Below are 18,750 nucleotides of genomic sequence, written 5' to 3' on the forward strand. Positions count from 1 at the left end.
GGGCACTCCTTTAAGTGTACAGGCTACACCTGTGCTCCACAAGCTTCCACTAGGTCTGGGTAGGGAACCTTGGCTCTTTTATGACTTGTGGACTTCAATACCCAGAATTCCTGAACCAGCAATGCTGACTCAGGAATTCCGGGAGTTGAAGTCCACAAGTCATAAAAGAGCCAAGGTTCCCCATCCCTGCACCAGGTTATGCTTCCAGATTCAAATCAAGGTGCTGGTGGTCACCTGCAAAGCCCTTTATGGCATTAGGTGGGAATTATTTGTGGGATTGCCTTGCCTTGCCCCAATTGTATCCACCCATCTCATCAGATTCAGCATGAGAAGCATACTACAAGCCCTGTCCATTGAAGAATCATCTAGCACAGGGGTAGGCAACCTCGGCTCTTTTATGACTTGTGGACTTCAATACCCAGAATTCCTGAACCAGCAATGCTGACTCAAGAATTCTGGGAGTTGAAGTCCATGAGTGATAAAAGAGCCGAGGTTGCCTACCCCTGATCTAGCAGGACCAGGAAGAGACCCTTTTCTGTCATGACACCCAGGTAACATCATTCCTTCAGAAATCAGATTGGTCTTGATCATGTTGGCCTTTTGTAAGTCCCTGAAGACATGACTGTATACCTAGGAAGCCAGCGTGTTGCTTGTGTTAACCCACCTCCAATGTTTTTGTCTGTAGATCAAGCCTTATACCAAAGATTTGTTCTTCTACCCATTGATTTGCCCTATTTTTGCAGAATTGGAATAAAGAGTTTAGTTTGGGGAGGGTGAATTGAGGTGCTTAAAACAAAGAAGATGAGAAAAATATGGAGGCCCACCCACAATAACCCCTCATTCTGTCTCAGTGACATGCTATGATTTGTTGTGCACATGGTTATTGCAATCATTGACATTATTCACAGGCTCCTAGCATTGGGAATAGTAATATAGTCAAGATATTGAAGGCTTATATAAATTGAAGACTATAAAGTAACCTTTGGCCTCTTTTAGCAGCTCATCTCAAAAGATCATCTGTCCCATTTTACAGCTGAGCAAACTGAAAGCATTTTTCTCCAGTGGTCAGACAAAATAAAGATCCTAAGCATCCAGATTTCTTGCAGCATTCAGGAGTCTTACTTCATGCTCATCTAAGCAAAATGCCCAATAAGACTAGCACCTCTAGTTGATGATCGCAATATTTTATTACTTGTATTATATTTAATTTTAGTTCTTCCATTTTTAATGGTATATATAAATTCAGTAAACAAGAAATATAACAATAGACAAAATAAGCCTGGGTAGTGAGTGAATGAATATACTTGGTAGGATGCCCTGCTGAACTCAGTGGAGCAACCTTTGGAGTAAACGTAGACTTGTATCAAGTCTCTTAGAGGAATAAGGAATTTCTCCTTTCTAGAAGTTGCCCTACTACATCCCATCGTCCCTCACCATCATTGATGCTAACCGAGACTCCTGGGAAAAAGTTATTCAATATATGGAAAACCACTGACTCCTCATTCATATTTTAGCAGATGGGATTTTGACACTTGCTTTGTTGCCATTCTTTATGAAACATTGTCTTTGTTCATAATGCTTTAAAGCAGAGGTCCCCAACCTTTGTGGCACCAGGGACCGGTTCGGTGGAGAAAGGTTTTTATGCAGACTGGAGAGTGTGTGGTTTTGTGTGCTGCCTGCATCCACGGATGGGGCTTTGGTTGTTTCTGCGGACCAGTTGCTGGTATGCCACGGACCGGTCCTGGTCCATGGACTGGGGGTTAGGGACCCCTGCTTTAAAGAGTATTAAGAGATAAGTCTCTTCCCAAAAGGACTTACAATAGAAAAACATGGGAGAAGAAACAGGAACATGAGGGAGAGAGAGGCAGAGATAAATAAGATTAGTACAGCTTGCTTTAATTGCATGTCTTTATGTATAATTACAGACCAAGTTATAATAGGACCTGGGAAACAATGTTATATGAGCAAAAGGAGTAGAACTAGTAAGAGAAGAACAAGAGTTTTTACATTGATGTTCATGAAATGCACCTCTTATTTGGCATTTATATATAAAAAAAGTCAGATGTTGAGACTGGATTTGAATTTTAGCCACCTATCAAGTCTTTGCTCAAGATTGCATCCAAGACACTTATTACTATTAGTACTATCTTTGCTTTCTTTTGCCACAATTATTCTGTTTGTAGGTCTTTATATTTTGTGATTTTCTCCAATTCTTTCTCTTCTGTTCTGCTGTCTCCAAGTACTATCACATCTGCTATTCAGACTTTTTGTTTTTGTTATTGATAATTGTTAAGTCTGTTAAGTTGTGTAACAGATGCGTGTTTGTTTGAATGTTACTGGTAGGTGCTTGTCTGTTTGAAATTATTATTTTATAAGGCACAGAGTATTCAGCAGCAGACAAAATATATAAGGAAGTCATACACCAATATTGAGTGAGAAACAGTGATTTTCAGGAAAGAAATAATGAACCAAAGATGGCTCTATTGAGAGCAGAGCCGGTGACCATGGTGGAACGAAGAGCAGTGAATGGACCAACTCTTTGTAAATTCCTCTCTAGACAAGAATAGGAATGGCATCACTAACAAGTGCTACAGTCAGCTGCTCCTCATAAAGACACTGCCAAACAGCAGTCTCCAGCAGATTTAGACTTCTGGGAGAGAAGGGAATATCATTGTAGTCCTAACTGCAGTGTAGCACCTTTCTAAAGGATACGAGGTTCACATGCTTACTTTTCTAATCACTTTTGGAAATTGCTTCTTGACTGTTTTTTCGACTATTATGAACCTTCAGAATGGCAAAGTTTAATACAGTGAAGGAGTTTCCTTCAGTCTTCAGCAAAGAAAAGTTTTAAATCTTAAGAATTTTTAAAAAATTCTGGGGAGTGGGGAGTAAACAACAAAAGACGGTTAGAACATTGAGTTTAGAAAGTTATAAACAAACTAAGAGTCCAGGTCGATTTAAATTAAGATTTTGAAATTATAAGAATCCTTCCCATGGGAAAATGTTGTTTTGAATTCATAAAAAAAAAATAGGATGAAACTTCAAAGGTTGGCCACTAGAAGGAACTAAATATTACAACTGAAGGAAAAGAACAGTTAAATTAGGCTTACTAATTTACAGTAGAATGGAGCAAAATACTTTTAACATTGGATTTTATATGTGAACAATGGACCCAAAAGTTAATTTTAAGAGTATCTGCCATTATATGATAGATTGTGTTTAAAAGATGTTATGTCAAAAAACAAGTTTTACTGGACAAAATTGAAAGTACCTGAAAGTAGATTTTAAAATGACCAAGTTTGATCTGAAAGTGGATTTTAAAATGACAAGTTAAAAAATGATGTAGAAAAAGATGCTACATTGAATATACAAATGAGTTTGAAGCTGATGTCGTAACAATTAAAAGGGGTATACAAATAACAAACCAAAAAATAACAGCTTTCTTATACTGAATTTACAAAAAAAAAAGTTGTTAAAAGAAGTTTGTGAGAAGGGACAAAGAAAAATAAAAAGAAGCCAAGTTCTAAAATATTCTTTGAAAGGACTAAAGATTAAGATTGTTAAAAGTAAAAGAAAGGAATATAAAGTTGGTTTATGTTATGTTATCTCTGATAATCCTTAATGGACTTTTGCTGATCAAGACTGAACAATGAGATTTTTAGATTTTGTTTATGATAAGATATGAGATATTGGGGAGGGGAAAGGAGATAATTTCACACTGATGCTCCGTTTCTTGGAGTTCAAAAAAATTAATTCTTCCCAACATTACTAGACCCTTCTCCTCTCTCAGACCCTGTTCATTTCTGAAATGTGTTTGTGTGTGTGTGTGTGTGTGTGTGTGTTTGTAGCTTTTCTAGAAATAGGTTTCATGGGTTTTGTCGGAAAGGGTGTGTGAAATGACTTGTAGCATGGATTTATTTCCTGCTTTAACCTGGGTGTGCATGCTTATGCCCTTGAACTACTGTTTGATGTGAAGTTCCTTGGGCTGGATGTAGAAGTTCTACTAAAAAAAGCCATCCAGGTTGTACAACACTTGAAGCCTAACCCATAAGAGAAATACCTGAGGATGTAACACTGCCATAGTTAAAATGGCACTCTGAAACACGAGAACATGACAATATTAGTTGCTTGCTGAATTAGACTACCAACTGTTTAGTTGAGCATTCGTTATTATGCAATGGCAAACTCACAAATGCAGGTAGAGTGGCAATAATCTTCTTGTTTTGTTTTCAAGCAGCTGTTTTTAAAGTCTGCTGCTGGTGAACAGGAGGTGAAAAACAATCATCAAGATTACTAGCTATAGATTGTTCAATCCTCCATGAACTTGTATAATCCCCCCTTTAAAAATCTGAAAGGGTGGGGGCGAGGGTGAACTACATCAGATGACAGCAAATTTCAGTTTAACTATTTGTTGTGTATTTCTTTTTATTGGCCCTCAATCTCCTCAAATTTAGCTTAATTGCCATTTCTGCATTTAAGAGAGAAAGAAAATCTTGTAAAAATGTATTCACACATTTTTTATGTTGGGCAAAAGTGTCTACTTTCCCACCAGTTTGGATAGGATGGGCACTCTCCAGGTGCCTTCCCCTAAATGCTGGCATCTATTGGCACTTACTGGTAGGAAGTGTTCCTTTTTCCATAGCAGCCCCTCTCCTGTGGAATGCCCTTTCCCGTGAAAACAGGCAGGTCTTACCTCTTAGCCATCTGGAAGTCTGTAAAGTGCCAACTCTTCCCCCAAAGCATTAGGTAAAATGAGGTTAGAGTCAGTCTGATATTGTTGGATGCATCGGGAAAGGATGGTTTAGGTGCCAGGTTTAAATTTTATTTAAGATTTCTGTCTTAAGATAGACAGCCATATAAGTCTTTTCAATCAATCAATCAATCTCTTTTTATCTGCTTTCATCCCTACTTAAACAATGCTGCTATTGTTTCTGGGGCTGGGGCTGTAATCCAGCAGTTCTCAGCTAGGGTCCATATGGTCTTCTGAGGGCCCTAGGATGTTTCAAGAGAGCCCACAGGTTAAAAAAAACTATAATAGGCCATGGCATGTACTGAGGGAGCCATAGAAAAGTGTATTATAGACTCTTATTGATATAGGAACATGCACCAGTTAGTGACTTATGTCCATATCCAGTAATGGGGACTGGACGGGGGGGGGGGGGAGAAACCATAATAAAAAAAAGAAAGGTCAGAAAGAATGTATTAGGTAAAAAAGCTTGAGAACCACTGGTCCAGCCCCCTAACTATTTGGGTTGCCTCTTTTTGCCATTTTTCTTATTCTACCTGGATCCAGGAAGATTGTTGTAAGATTTATTAATTAACTTGTTACATTTTCAATTCCTAATGATCCCAAGGATGGAATTTACCATTTTTAAAGCAACCACAGGCTGAGCTGACATTTCCACTAAGCTGCCCCCCATGAGATCTTTTCAATCTCAGCTCCCAGCAATAAACAAATGAACTTTGCATTTTGTGTGCCAAGTTGTTATCACTTATCCATCATGATCTTCCCAATTTCTTTGGATATCTTCCCAGTTTCTTTTTGTGAGCAGTTTGGTATCAAGATCATACTGGGCCAACTGACTATTTATCCCTAGCGTTAACTTCCTTCACTGGGCCCAGACCCAGTCTAGTCTGATTATTCCTTCAATCCAAGAACTCTCCATTTATTCTTATTCTCTGGGCCAGCGTTTCTGAACCTTGACTACTTTAAGATACAGTATATGGTATCAATTCCCAGAATTCCTAAGCTAGAATATCTTAAAAGTTGCCAAGGTTGAAAAACACTGGTCTGGGCAAATCCTGTGGACTCAGAAACACATGGAAGTCTAGCAGCTTGTTTTATAAGCAAGAGAAAAAGGAGAAATCCATCTGTTCAGGCAACCAGCCAAATTAGGGACAGTTGTCTTTTTTTTAAGCCCTCTGTTTGCTTCTGAGAATTAGTCCAAGCAGTACAGCCAGCTTCCTCACTGGAGACATCTCCATTGATCTGGGACCCAGGGCCACTCAGCTCTCTTTATGGTTATTTTCAAAGTTTGAACATAAAATGCATTGGATCTGCATTTTTGCAATACAGTGCAAAAGAATTCTCCTTATCCTAATTCAGAGATGCATCTGTAAATTAGAAGAGGCATATAAATTCCCATTAAGAGCAACTACAGGTCTGAATTTGGTGATTTTTTAAAATCGTGTTTCTCAGTGCAGAATGATTGCCCAGATGCTTTAATTTAAAAATAAGCCAAGTGCAGTGACTGCTTATACTCCTTTCAACTTTGCTGTTGTATATTCTGCTGTCTATATACATTAGAAATTTTAGAAAAATAGAATCCAAATCAAATATAATAATAATAATAATAATAATAATAATAAGAAGAAGAAGAAGAAGAAGAAGAAGAAGAAGAAGAAGAAGAAGAAGAAGAAGAAGAAGAAGAAGAAGAAGAAGAAGAAGAAGAAGAAGTTGGAAGGGACCTTGGAGGTCATCTAGTTCAATCCCCTGGTTAGGCAGGAAACCCTATACTATTTCAGACAAATGGCTGGCCAGTCTCTTCTTAAAAACTTCCAGTGTTGGAGCATTCACCACTTCTGGAGGCAGGTTGTTCCACTGGTTAATTGTTCTAACTGTCAGGAAGTTTCTCCTTAGTTCTAGGTTGCTTCTCTCCTTGACTAGTTTCCATCCATTGCTTCTTGTCCTGCTTTCAGGTGCTTTGGAGAATAGCTTGACTCCCTCTTCTCTGTGGCAGCCCCTGAGATATTGGAACACTGCTATCATGTCACCCCTCACCCTTCTCTTCATTAAACTACACATACCCAATTCCAGCAACCGTTCCCTATATGTTTTAGCCTCCAGTCCCCCAATCATCTTTGTTGCTCTTCTCTGTACTCTTTCTAGAGTCTCGACATCTTTTTTACATAGTGGTGACCAAAACTGGATGCAGTATTCCAGGTGTGGCCTTACCAAGGCATTGTAAAGTGGTATTAGTGCTTGCACTGTGTTGGCTTTCTTGGCAGCTGCAGCACACTGCTGGCTCATATTTAAGTGATTGTCCAGTAGGACTCTGAGATCTCTCACAGTTACTACTATTGAGCAAGGTACCACCTATATTATACCTGTGCATTTGATATTTCTTGCCTAAATGTAGAACCTTACTTTTTTCACCATTGAATTTCATTTTGTTAGATAGTGCCCAGCATTCGAGTTTGTCCAGATCCTCCTGTATCTTAAGCCTATCTTCTGGAGTATTGGCTATTCCTGCCAGCTTGGTGTCGTCTGCAAATTTGATGAGTTCCCCATCTATCCCCTCATCCAAATCATTGATGAAGATGTTGAAGAGCACTGGGCCCAGAACAGAGCCCTGGGGCACCCCACTACACACTTCCTTCCATGTAGATGCAGTTCCATTGAGGACCACACGCTGAGTACGGCCTGTTAGCCAGCTACGAATTCATCTGGTGGTGATGCTATCTAACCCACATTTTTCTATCTTACCAAGTAGTAGGTTGTGATCTATTGTATCAAATGCCTTACTGAAGTCCAAGTAAATTATATCTACAGCATTGCTCTGTCCACTAGTTTTGTCACTTGGTCAAAGAATGCAATAAGATTTGTCTGGCATGATCTGTTTTTGACAAACCCATGTTGGCTTTTAGTGATAACTTGGTTCGCATCAAGGTGTTCGCTGATTTGTTGTTTGATTATCTTTTCCAGAATCTTCCCAGGTATTGAGGTCAGGCTGATAGGTCTGTAGTTTCCTGGATCTATTTTTTCCCCTTTTTTGAATATGGAAACTACATCAGCTCTCTTCTAGTCCTCTGGTAGTTCCCCAGTGCTCCAGGATCTTTGAAAAATATAGTTCAGTGGTTCTGAGATCACATCTGCCAGTTCCTTGAGAACCTTGGGGTGTAATCCATCTGGTCCTGGTGATTTGAACTTGTCTAGGCTGGACAGGTGCTCACTTACCATTTTCTTGCCTATCTTAACGTGTTTCTATTCTGTTTTTTATGACACTGGTTTTGGTAGGTTGGACTGTTTTTCCCCTTTGTGTAAAAACAGATGCAAAAATGAGTTAAATAGTTCTGCTTTCTCCCTGTTGCTTGTCACCTTCTTGCCACTTTCCCCCATTAATGGACCAATCATTTCCTTAACTTTTTTCTTGTTTCCTATATGTTGAAAGAAGCTTTTTTTTGTTATTTTTGACTTTGGTCGCAAGCCTTACTTCCTTTTGAGCCTTAGCTTCCCTCACTTCATCTTTGCAGGCACGGGCTGTTTGCTGATATTCTGCCTTAGTTATGTGCCCCTCTTTCCACTTCTTATACTTGTCCTTTTTATCTTTCAGTTTATCAGAGAGTTCTTTATGCAGCCATGCTGGTTTCTTTTGAAAGCTGTTATTTTTCTTCTTTGTTGGTATTGTGCTAGACTGGGCCTTTATTATCTCACTTTTCAAAATTTCCCAAGCTTCTTGAGTTGTTTTCCCCTTTAGGATTCTCATCCATGGAATTCTTCCCAAGGTCTCTCTAAGTTTATTGAAATTAGCTCTTTTAAAATCCAAGACTCTAGTTTGGCTGTATTCTATTGCTTGTGCTTCCATAATGTTGAATTCCAATATTGCATGATCACTTCCTCCCAAGGTTCCTGTGGCTTCGACACTTTCTATCATTTCATCTCTGTTAGTGAGAATTAAATCCAATATGGCTAATCCCCTAGTTCCCTTCTCTACTTTTTGAGAGAGAAAGTTGTCTGCTAGGTTTGTCAGGAATCTGTTAGATCTTCCACTTGGTGCAGAATTTGTCTCTCAGTTGATATCAGGGTAATTAAAGTCCCCCATTACTATTGTGATGCGCTTCCTACATACCTTAGTTAATTGACTAGCAAAAAGTTCATCTATTTCCTCTGCTTGGTTGGGCGGCCTATAGCATACACCTATGACAATGTCATTTTTTCCCCCAAATACATTCAAGTTTACAAAGTTCAAGTTGACCCAAATACATTCAAGTTTACAGTTTTCATCATTGTTGTGCTCTATTTCTGTAGAGAAATAGTTTAGTTTAGTCTGTTTCTTTCAAATAATTTGTAATTTGTAGTTTTGTTTAGTCTGTTTCTTTCAAATAATTTCAAATAATTGAAATCCCTCTAGCTGTGTGTTCCATTTGTGGGTTTCGTCCCACCATGTTTCCGTAATGGCAACAATATCATATCTGCCCTCATTTACCTGAATTTCTAGTTCACCCTGCTTACTGTTCATACTCTGCGCATTGGTGTATAGACATTTGAGTCTTTTTAAATATATTTGGGGAACATGAGTTTGGGAGGCAGTTCTCAGTGAAAGATAATCCACAGAGTATTTTTGTTTATCACTGCTAAGAAATGTACTTATATGGTTGATGCTATTACAAAGATGCGTACATATTCTTCCTTTTGCGATCTTCCCCTAAAATAAGGATTTCTCACTGTCAAGCAGCTTGATGCATTTTATACATTATGTCTGGTGTGAGCAGTTTTGCTCAAGGAAACCTGTTGGGATAATCCATTCAGCACCATAGTGCAGGTGAGCAGGAAAATAACAACTTGTTTTGAAAATCCACATTTCCCTTTCTAGCCCATGAAGTTAACTCTGCTAAAATGTATGCAGCCTTGGTACATTCTAACTAAAGAACTAAAGAACTAAAGAATCCTGGATGACTCATCATTTTGAGTTTGATTTTTTATTTTTGAGTGCCATGCAATTAAAATATTATAATTCAACTTGCATCATCTGTGACATTATCAAAGGACAAGAATTAATGACAGTAATATTAACCCATCCTTTCATTCAGCTTGTACCATAGCACTGTTAAATTAGCTGGCTTCGGTATACCATATTTTCCTTTTTCTTCCCCTTATGTGCTGCTTTGCTGATTTTCATACAAATATAAAATATAGATGCTTATTTTCAATAAAATCTCTTTTTTATTCAAGTTTCAGCTTACAAGAGCTAAGTCCCTGATTAAATTCCCAAGTCCAATTTATTTATTGCATATGTAACTCATATTTTCTCCAATGAACTGAAGGTTGCATTCATATTCTCCTCCCTCCTTTCATTTACCCTTGAAATAGTCTTGTGAAGTTTATTAAGCTAAGACAGTGAGTGACAGCTGGCTCAAGGATGCCCAGTGAATTGCCTGTAATTGATTAGGAACATCAATTTAACCTTGGCTTAAGTGTCATTTCAAACCAGGGATGGGAAATCTGTAGTTTTCCAGGTGCTGTTGAACTACAGCTGCTTAGGAGCCCAACCTAGCCCAGAAGGCTACAGTCTCCCTACTTCATTATATTAAGCTGCCTTCCCAGAGTATATCTTCAAAAGATAAACAGATGAAAGTCCCAAAGTGTTCATTGCCATGATCTCTACCTATGATCATCTTCCCAATGCTGTTCCTATCCTCAGCATAAGATATGGTAGTCCAAAACATTTGGACGCTGTAGAATCCAGGCCAGACACATGCAATAGATGTCTTTAACTTATTGTTCTCAACTCTTGGTAGCCTCAACTAGCTTAGCCATTGATGGGGCTTGATGGAATGCACTGTGCATTGTCTACAGCTGTGAAGAATGAAACTAACAAAGTGGTAACTTAGGGGAGTGGCACCATCAAGGGGGAGGAGGGAGGGAGGGAGGGAGAGAGAAGACTTTGACATCTTTTTTCAAAAGTGGAAGGTCCAAGACATGATAGTAATAATATTTTTAGCTGTTATTTTTTAACTGAGATCTCACACTATTTGTGTGCAACCTTTCTTCCAAATGTATTCTTTACCACAAAGCAAGTTGAAACTAGGACACTTGTTTCTTACTCTTTGGTCTGGTTCATATGTAACATAAAACCAAGGTTTTTTTAATCCATGGTTTGTTGAATATCCCATAATGATCCATTCACATATAATGCAAAGCCAAAATTTGTGACCTCTCACTCGTTACACATTAAAAAAACTCTCAAGCCTCAGATAGCTGAATGTTATATTGGACTGTCCTTCAAGAGCAATTGTGGTTGTTCAGCCTGCCTTTCTCTTTGTCCCTGTCTAAGCTCTTCACTGAAGGCATCACCAACAAGCTAATGGCTTGTTTCACAGATGAGAATATGAGAGATGCAGTCCTAGTTCGGGTCTATGGAAGGAAAACAGAACTTATTGTGGACCGAGCCAATGAGCTGAGACATTTCCAAGTCCTTCAGGACAACGGCTGCGCTCCCAATCTCTTCTGCACTTTTGAGAATGGATATTGCTATGAGTTCATGCCAGGGAAAGCTCTGGGACCAGAACATATCCGGGAGCCAAGTATGTTCAGGTATGTGTACCTCCTTGCCCAATAAATCTGATGGTTATTTTTAATTAGAAAAGGTTTTTGCTCCCTGCTTTTAGTTTGGCTTCGTAATGCTATTGTGGTGATATAGCTGAAGTGTTACTGAACCCCAGCTAAAAAAAAAAAACAACTTCAGAAATAATGCAGAAAAGAAGAGATGCTCAGACATGTCCTAGCTTTTGTGTAACAGTGTTTCAATGTCAATTTGTCTCAATGGCCTACCAAGGTCCCCTTTCTTTTCTCTGCCCCCACCCCAGACTCTTTTGTTTTAAAAATTTTGAATGAATAAAAAGGGCTGTAGCTGATGCATGTTTTGAAATTCAGTGAAGATGCTTAAACGTCATTTTCATTTAATGGGAAACACAATTCCTGTGACAGGTCAAGAAACAACAAAGACACTTGGGAAACTATTTAGATCATTTATTGATCTTCAAATTAGTTGCAAAGACTACAAGGAGTATTTCTTGTGCAGATTTTTTCCTACAACATTTTTTCCTAACAGGATGCCCTTAGATAGGTTAAACTATGGTTTCCATTATCCACAGCCAAGGGAGACTAATACAGGCTGGAGATTATGGATGTCATTATCAAATCTTTCTGGAGGTCCTAGATTAAGGAAAACTCTTAGTAAGTAAAACAGAAAGCTGCTTTCCCAAAGTATTATGTGTGAATCCCAATAACTCCTTAAGTAACACCAGCTGCCTGCAATTAGTGCAGGTTCGAGTTCCACCAGGCTCAAGGTTGACTCAGCCTTCCATCCTTCTGAGGTAGGTAAAATGAGGACCCAGATTGTTGGGGCCAATAAGCTGACTTTGTAATAATGCCGCTTGGGGGGGCCCAAAAGCCCTAATAAGCAGGCATATACATAGAATGAAGGCTATTGCTAAGCACATTGGTTTGTGCTTAAATTGTAAGCCGCCCTGAGTCTTCGGAGAAGGGCGGGATATAAATGGGATTAAAATAAAAAATAAAAAAATAACTCATAATTTTGATCAATTACTTTGGTACTGTACTTAGCACAATCACTAGCACTGATGATGTTACCTAGTTTGGATAATGAAACATCTGCAAGAAAAGAAACAAGCTGAGAGAGCATCAAGGACCTCTCATTTCAACCCTGAGCCACAAATATTTGCCTGTATTGATATCTAATTAGAAATTAATTAGCATATTTAAAACAATATTTTGTATAATGTTCTCTTGGATCAGGGAACCCATCTGCTAAATTTGGGGAAAGTTCTGGTAATGGATGCAGAGCATCCATCTATCCAGAGTAGTATTATTATTATTATTATTATTATTATTATTATTATTATTATTGATGATGATGATGATGATGTTGGAATAATAATAATAAAGTTGGAAAGTAAGTTAAGTAAGATATGTTCTCATGGTAGATTCTTTAGAACTGGGATACAAACAGTAAAGTACAATATTTGCTGATTTTTGTGGGCCCGTTTCGGTTATCAGAAAATGAACTGGATATATTGTGTTTATTTTTTTGCAGGCAAAATTATGGAACATTTTGAAGACAAAGTACTTAAATAAACAAAAATAATTTAATAAATTAATTCAGATCTGGCTGGCTTTTCCAGATTAGCACTGATGATGTTACTTAGTTTGGTAATGAAACATTTGCAAGAAAATAACCAAGCTCAGAACCCCCAGATTAGCTTTTTGTATGTATACTCTGTCTGTTGCCGTTTTAATTTGTACAACTCAACATGCATAATGTTACTTCCTCCTGTTTTCCCTATAATAGACCATTGTTTTGGACTAAGAGGAATTGGCCTAAGTCAGCCAGCCAGCCAGTTTCCAGGGATAAGGGACAACCAAAGCTCCCAATCTCCCACGTCTTGTCCAGCACCATAGCCACTACATGAAACTGTCTCCCTCTTTTCCATAAGTGGCTACATTAAAAGTAGTGTGTTGCTCTTGAACTGTTCGATCTTTGTGATTTGTTTTAGGCTAGTAGCCCAGGAGATGGCAAAAATGCACAGAATTCACACCAATGGGAGTCTCCCCAAGCCTTGTCTTTGGCACAGATTGTACAAGTACCTTAATATTGTGAAAACTGAGTTTGCCCAAAAGGCATCAAATTCCAGGTAAATAAAAAATAAAAAAATGAATACAACAATTACTCAACAGTTTTGGTTACAGCATTGCAATTATTTTAAGCATATAGTGTAAAATGCTGGGATAAGCAATGAATCGAGGAAAGATAAGTAATTTGTTCTCATTTAAAACAAAAAACCCCAAATGATAAAAGTTATGGTTGGATCCTAGACAAATTTTTTGAACTTTCAAAACTGAAGGGATACACACGAATTAATTGAATGAATTTGTCTAGTCTATTGTTGAAATCTGAGGTTACCTGTATATGGTTTATCATATTTGATTGTCTTCCATAACCTGATGTCCAGAATATAGTCCAGCATATATAGAAAACGAAGAGACAGAACAACTGGGTTTTAATACATAGAATGAAGGCTACTGCTAAGTTTGTAAGCCGCCCTCAGTCTTCAGAGAAGGGTGGGATATAAATGGAATTAAAATAAATAAATAAATAAAATAATACTGAATAATGTAGAAATATCAGACCTCAAAGAGTATACAGTAGGTCAGAGTCTTTTATGTTGCAGGAAAATTGACTATTACAAATTTTACATGCTTTAGAATAAAAAAAAAGGTTTAGAAGTTCATCTAGCATCATATTGTGCAATAAATAACAAGAGCACCCATTCTGAAATAGATTTTTCTCTCTCAACAAAATGCCTATTTGCCTTCTATGCATTTAAAGCACAATTATACATTAGTTTTCTGTAGGGGACACTCCGCAGTACGATCCATTTTTTTGCAAGTTCTTATAGCAAGCTATAGTCAGGCACATTTATTTCAAATATTCCAAGATTTCCCCATCTGTGTATAACTGATACTGTTTTCCAGAAGCATGCTTCTAGTTCTCCTGTCGAGTTGCTCTTCTACTTACGGTAGTCCACTTGCACAGATGGGCAAAAGGGCAAGAAGTCTGAGCACAGTATAGTAAGGATTGGGTTTTCTTTGCCATTGACTAAATATCTTCAAAAGAAAGTAAGCCTAAATCAGGGGTCTTCAAACCTGGCCCTTTTATGACTTGTGGACTTCAGCTCCCAGAATTCTTCAGCCAGACACGCTGGCTGAGGAATTCTGAGAGTTGAAATCCACAAGTCACAAAAGGGCCAAGTTTGAAGACCCCCTGGCCTAAATCATCCATGAATGTTTGTTGTAAAACAATTGCTAACTTGGTATATACTGCTAAGTTTGTAAGACGCCCTGAGTCTTCGGAGAAGGGCGGGATATAAATGGAATTAAAATAAATAAAAATAAAATAAACAGTTTTTAACTTTGGGTGAATAGTAGCATCAGAGGTGGTTTAAGAGAAGCTAGGAGCGGAATTACTATTGATGAATACATTTAATTAATGAAAACTTACTATTTTAAATATTTATTTGGCAAATTCATATACATTGGGTAGAGAATTATTACTATTTCCTAATGGGGACCAGCAGTTAGAAAAAGTGAGCCTTGTCTCACAAACCTTCCTGTACTAATTTAAGAAAAAAAGACCGGCACAAAGAAGGGTTTACCGTCTCCCAGTGGCCATGGCATCACTTTGTCTTCCTTCTCAAGCTTCCTTCAGGAAATGCAGATTCCTAGCCTAGAGGTGTTAGAAGAAGAGATTCATTGGATGAAAGAACATCTCTCCCAGCTTCAGTCTCCAATCGTCTTCTGCCACAATGACCTTTTGAGCAAAAACATCATCTACAACAAAGCCGAAGGTTTGTTCTCTCGTTCTCATACATGCATGATACTTGCAAACCAAGCACTGGTAATTTTAGAAAATCATTCAAGATAAAAACGAGAGTTGCACATGAATTTTTCTTCCAGAAGAAGCCTCTCTACTAGAAACTCACTTTCAACAATTTCTGGCTTTACTTTTTCAGGTCATGTCCGGTTCATAGATTATGAATATACTGGCTACAATTATCAAGCATATGACATTGGGAATCATTTTAATGAATTTGCAGGTGAGTGGATATCTTTCCCCCTCCCCCTGCATTTCCTACATTTGTAGAAGCAGGAAATGTCTTATTATATCTAAACTTTAAATACATTATATAACACTTTTCTCCGATAGTAATAGCAGCAACTCATTACTTGCAAAAGGGACTGCTTTTTAACCGGCTGCCAAGTATCTGTAAACCACTCACTTTGCCAACCTATTTTGCTCCAAGATGTGGGAGTTGTTTCTGGGCTACTAGCTGCCATGTTGTTTCCCAGCAAATTCAAAGAAGGGAAGGCAAAGCTCAAATAACACTAATTCTTACATTTTAGAAAGTTTGCTTTAAATTACAAACTGCTGATAAACAAGACTATCTGTAGTGATAAATGGCTTAGAGAGTCCACTGGAGTTGGGCAGCCAATAAATTTAAATAAATAAATAAATAATAGTACGTTAAACAGCCATTTTAGGTCACTGTAAGACGATTTCCCTTCCCTGATCGATCCTCTCTCTCTCTCTTCAGCAATTCTGATTTTTTAAGGATGGGTTTTAGAAACCAACTTCTTTTCAAGGACCTGAGTGTAATTATCTAGATTTCTCTATTAATTCTCGGATGAATGGGTTTTTTTTAAATACAGGAAATCACTATATGGCTAATTAGGTCTGCTCCCAGCTCAGCATGTATTTATTCTGTAAAGATCATGAAATGTAAGCTGCGTCAGACTTACAGAGGATTTATGCAGTAGCACCTCTTCAGAACAAGATTTGGGTTGCATGGCTATTTGCTTCTATTGCACTGTGTGTTAGAATAGAATTGACATGATGGCAGAAGAGAAGCAGGCTTGCTCAGGGTGATTGGTGGTGTACACTGAGAAGAAAACAAGACTTTGTGTTGGTTTTGCTGAATGACTTTTAACAAACCTTCTAAGATGTTTAGCTGATATAGAACTTGGGGGCACTATTTTGCATCGATTCCAGTGGTATTTGATTAAATGTTTCCAGACCATGATGTTGGATATTGTTCTGCTTCACAGCTACCCTCAGGACCTTATACTGTCTTTTTAAAAACAAATAAATGCATAATGCCAGTGGGGAAGATAATCCAGAGTTGTGTCTTATAATTAACTTTGGCTGGACAATTCAGAATTGTCCTGTATCTGAAATCAGCGAGAGATTGGATGTAGGCAAAAAAAAAGCCTTAAATCAGCCAAACCTCATTCAGGTGCTGCTTTTTGACAATATATACTGAGGTACTGGCACTTTGCTGCCAATCCCTGTTTGCTGTGGAGATGATTTTGAAAAGGATTTGAAAATTCTGGTCGTGTAATACGCAACAGATGGATTATTGTCTTGTTTTAATAATTTTAACTTTTGTATTTGTCTTTTACGTATTGCCCTGTTAACCGCCCTGAGTCTCTTGAGAGAAGGGCGGTATATAAATTAAATAAATAAATAAATAAAAATACTTTAGAAGCTATTTATTACCAGGCTTAGAACAGCTATTCCCAATGCTTACTAAGCTCAGTTCAAAGTTGCTCTTTTAGATCTTATAAATGGCTTGGACCAGAATATCACAAAAGGCTGCTTCCTCCTTTGTGAGACCACTTATAATCTATTCTATAACATTCACCAGGAGCCCTGAAAGAGAGACTAGGCCGGCGGATGTAGCATACAGGATGTTTTCTACAGCACTGTAATGTTTGGAGCTTTATTCCAAGACCAGTTAGGATGGGTTCATCCTTATTTACTTTTATACATCCAATAAAGAAGTATTGTCTGGTTAGAGGGGTGTCAAACTCAATTTCATTGAGGGCCGCATCAGCATTACGGTTACCCTCAGGGGGCCGGGTGGGTATGGCCAGGGTGGGCGTGGCCTACTGGGTGGGCGTGGCTAGAGTACGTATGGCCTACTGGGTGGGCGTGGCCAGCTCTACATCGTTGGCATCAAGGGTGCCTATGGGGGCCTGGGCAGGAGTGGGGCAGATCTGAGGGTCTCTGGCAGAAGGAGGGTCTCTGGGCCAGGGCCAAGGCAGTGGGGGCCGTTCCCTCACTATTTCCAGGATGGCTTCGCGGGCCGCATGAAACCACTTCGCGGGCCGGATCCGGCCCCCGGGCCTTGTGTTTGACATGTCTGGGTTAGACCTTTGATGTCCTCTGCTTGATGTTGAAGCCCAACAAAAGGAAGAAAAGCAATGGAAAGAAAGGATTGAGCTGTGGTTACATTGATTCAAAGCTTTTCTTAGTTTGGGTCTTTTATTCATTCCTTGAATAAACACCCACGTTCATCCTTTGTAGCAAATTACAATATGAAACAACAGCTTATCCATTAGACTTCTTCTCTCGGCATGTAAATATTTCCATTCTCAGCCTCCTCTCCTCCAGCTTGTAAATCTCTCTCCCTCGTTCCACTACTCACAAGTCTGACAGAAACTGTGAAGGGAAGCACTCCCTTCTACAAGCTTATTTTTCCTTCTTCTGTTGCAACCTTATCACTTGCAATTTCTTATCAATATGCAACAATAGCACAGTAATGTATCGGGCTATACAAATCTTTAAATGAGTCCAGTCTGGCTAAATTTAAGTCCATGTATTTACTGGACTCGGTTTAACCCATTTCCATCCAGTCTGACATAGACTGAACCGAGTCCTCTTGCCTTCTCTGCTCCCAGGCCTCAACGAAGTCGACTACAGCTTATATCCATGCAAGGAAGTCCAGTTGCAATGGCTGAGGTACTACCTGCAGTCTTACAAGAAACTGAGCCCAGAGGACCAGGGAGAAGGAAACAAAAGCAGAGGAGGAAGTGGAGCAGTGTCTGAAGAAGAACTGGAGAGTCTCTATGTGCAAGTGAACCAGTTTGCTTTGGTGAGTGTTTGATCAAAGTGCAGATAAAACAAGAGAGACTATTATTGCTCTGAAAACTGAGGCTGTCCAGCTTACATTAATGCAATGGCCATTTTTATATTTATCTCAATTTATTAATTAAAAAGGCCACAGCACCATACTAATTGTTTATTTTCTAATCTCTCTTCATCCCTTCATCTATTAGATATTCCTATCTATATATCAACTTGATGTCTTCTAGATGTTTTGGATAACAGCTGTCATATTCCACAGCCAATATGATTATTGGCAATTGAAGTTCATTTATTCGGTTAGAAGAGGGTGTTCTGTAACTATTTATTCTGCCCTGTAGCCTAAGCAGCTAACAGATTTGTTTGCCTAAGAGTGGAGACTAGTACTGTAAAAGTCAGCTTCTACTTGCATCAATCAGTGTATGGTTCTTACTCCTGCAGTCCTAGGGGCAATCTAATTTGAATATTTGCAGCCACGACCTCATAGCTTCAACAACAGCCATTCTTCCCTGTTTAATTTAGATCA

General features: G+C 38.6%; 1 protein-coding gene across 2 annotated transcripts in view; it reads left to right on the forward strand.

Annotated features, from left to right (window-relative positions):
- Nucleotides 1-18,750, forward strand: part of ETNK2 (ethanolamine kinase 2) — a 34,239-nt gene that overhangs the window by 6,369 nt on the left and 9,120 nt on the right. For both annotated transcript variants that reach the window (XR_014492085.1, XM_083359282.1), the window contains exons 2-6: nt 11,055-11,314; nt 13,297-13,434; nt 14,999-15,147; nt 15,313-15,396; nt 18,041-18,234. Coding sequence is in view for 1 of the 2 variants with exons in the window: in XM_083359282.1 (XP_083215408.1) it covers nt 11,055-11,314; nt 13,297-13,434; nt 14,999-15,147; nt 15,313-15,396; nt 18,041-18,234 (825 nt within the window). In the remaining variant the exon portion in view is untranslated. The remainder of the gene's footprint in view (nt 1-11,054; nt 11,315-13,296; nt 13,435-14,998; nt 15,148-15,312; nt 15,397-18,040; nt 18,235-18,750) is intronic.

Source organism: Vipera ursinii, assembly GCF_947247035.1.
Source record: "Vipera ursinii genome assembly, chromosome: 3".
In the NCBI taxonomy this organism is placed as follows: Eukaryota; Metazoa; Chordata; class Lepidosauria; order Squamata; family Viperidae; genus Vipera; species Vipera ursinii.